This window comes from Diaphorina citri, unplaced genomic scaffold (genome assembly GCF_000475195.1).
Source record: "Diaphorina citri unplaced genomic scaffold, Diaci psyllid genome assembly version 1.1 scaffold6254, whole genome shotgun sequence".
NCBI classification, from domain to species: Eukaryota; Metazoa; Arthropoda; class Insecta; order Hemiptera; family Psyllidae; genus Diaphorina; species Diaphorina citri.
In genome coordinates this window covers 1-1,968 of record NW_007383630.1, presented here as the reverse complement: position 1 = coordinate 1,968, position 1,968 = coordinate 1, and the positions used below count along the sequence as shown (strand labels likewise).

The 1,968-nt window shown below is 38.4% G+C and overlaps 1 protein-coding gene across 1 annotated transcript; it reads right to left on the bottom strand.

Moving 5' to 3' along the window:
• Positions 1–738: 738 nt before the first annotated feature.
• Positions 739–1,962, bottom strand: LOC103521904 (hsp70-binding protein 1-like). Its single transcript, XM_008487008.3, has one exon. It carries the CDS (start codon positions 1,905–1,907, stop codon positions 1,239–1,241), a length of 669 nt encoding a protein of 222 aa, XP_008485230.1. The 5' UTR covers positions 1,908–1,962; the 3' UTR covers positions 739–1,238.
• Between the last annotated feature and the right edge of the window lie 6 nt (positions 1,963–1,968).

The window sequence follows — 1,968 nt, the reverse complement described above, 5'->3', positions numbered from 1 at the left end:
ATCAAGAAGAAAACGCCTTACTTGATACTACCCGCTACAACTTTGGGGGATGTGAAGAAGGGTAAATGTGCTGCTCTCTATCGGAAATTTTGAGAAACTTTTTCAGAGTCCGTTTTCAACAAAGAGCTTGTTTGACCGAGCGAAGTGAGTTCGAAAAATTTTTTTTTCTATTATTTTTGTCTACCAACTGAACTGGACGGTTAACGTTTGTCCAATTTTTGAGATTTCACAAAGATGTTCAACTCAGTATTGAGTATTTCCTCATTGAATTTTGAAGTTGATTGGGCCCTAGGGGTCAGGGGTGTAATACCCGCCGCTCACGCTCAGGCCATCCCATCCGTTGGAACGTGTGAGGGGGGAAAAGCTCGAGACTTGGCCTGTCAGACAGTCTGAAGATTTTTGGACCACACACGTTCCAAGCGTCTTACAATGGTCTGGACATGGATCTTTCAGACGTTCTGAGCCTGAGTGGCAGGCCTATGGAGACTGTTTATGAGTCACTACTTTCCATTTTATTTTCAAAAGGCTTCCTATGCTGTTGGTATTGTATGTAGGACTATCAGCTTTAATAAACACCCTTTGTCACTGCGACCTGGTTAGATCTTATGTGACATTAAATGTCTCCTTGTCTTTTTTAGTGCAATTTCATCCTTTTACCTAGGTCCTCTTCCTATGCTAAGAGACATTACTGTGAAATTCCTCCTGATTATCTCAAGTAATAACAAGGAAACAAAGGGATTTTCATATATAAAAAGTAGAAAAGGTTTTCCAATGGCAGACATCTTCTATATTTTCCTCTTCCTATGAGATACAACATGGGAAAGTTAACAATGTTGAAAAATTGTACCTATGTCTAGTAAATTAGGTACCTATGAATGAGTTGCAGTTTATAGTCAGAAATTAGAGTGAGATTGAGACCTGAATGAAAAGTAATAGGTATTATTATCATTTTATTGTGAGGAGTGAATAACATCAAATCAATCGTTCAGGAAAAGGGCCTATATTAGTTAGTAGCAAAAATAACATAGGCCCTTCTTCATGGGAACAATTCAAATGTTGTTGTCTTCAAATACATTTTAGCTGTTCCTGCCTCTTTGGGCCCAAGTATAATAGAGAACTTGTAAGTACCTATATCAAAACATTGTAAGAAATGTGCAATACTTATGGGGCCAAAGAACACTGAATCCAGTATCATATGGTTTTATTGTGAGGACCAATGTCAGTCTTCTGTTACCAATTTATCTGTCCTGATGGTCGAATTCTTCTGGTGAATCTTCTTCAAACACTTCTGTTAGAACACTGTTGACATATTCTAGTTCTTTGTGATACACTTCATTACCAGCATGCTTCTCTTTGATGAAATTCAATTTGAACTTTAGGTTTAATGGTTCAAGTCGACACAAACTTTGAGCTTCAGGAGAGTCCTTGATTAATGAAGCGAGTGCAGATAGTAAATGTTCATTCATCTCCGTGTCCAATGCATCTTCAATGTCTATTAATACACACATTTGTTCTACCATACCCATCGAGAGGAGCACTTGTTTCACTTGATTGTTATCCGTACAGAGACATGCTATTAGAAAACAAGATTTAATCACTAGCTTCTCCTTCTTGGACTGTATACACCTCAGTAGAACAGAGAAGCCATCCCTCTTGATAAACTCTTTGAGACACTCTTCATTTTCTCGAACTAAACATGACACAGCATACAGACTTTTCACTTGTACAGTAGTGTTTGAGTCATGCTCAATTGATGTTAGGAGCAAATTGAGGAAGTCTGTCTGAATGATGAAATTCTGGCTAAATGGATTATTCTGAACAATATCGGCAACTGTTTCTGCTGCTCTCCACCTGAGTTCTGGATCTGATCCTTCTAGTAATGGTTGTAGCACAGGTAGGCCACCCATTTTCAGAAAGTCATTGGCATAGTCAATACTACAAATATAGTCACTCAAATTGTCGAGGGCT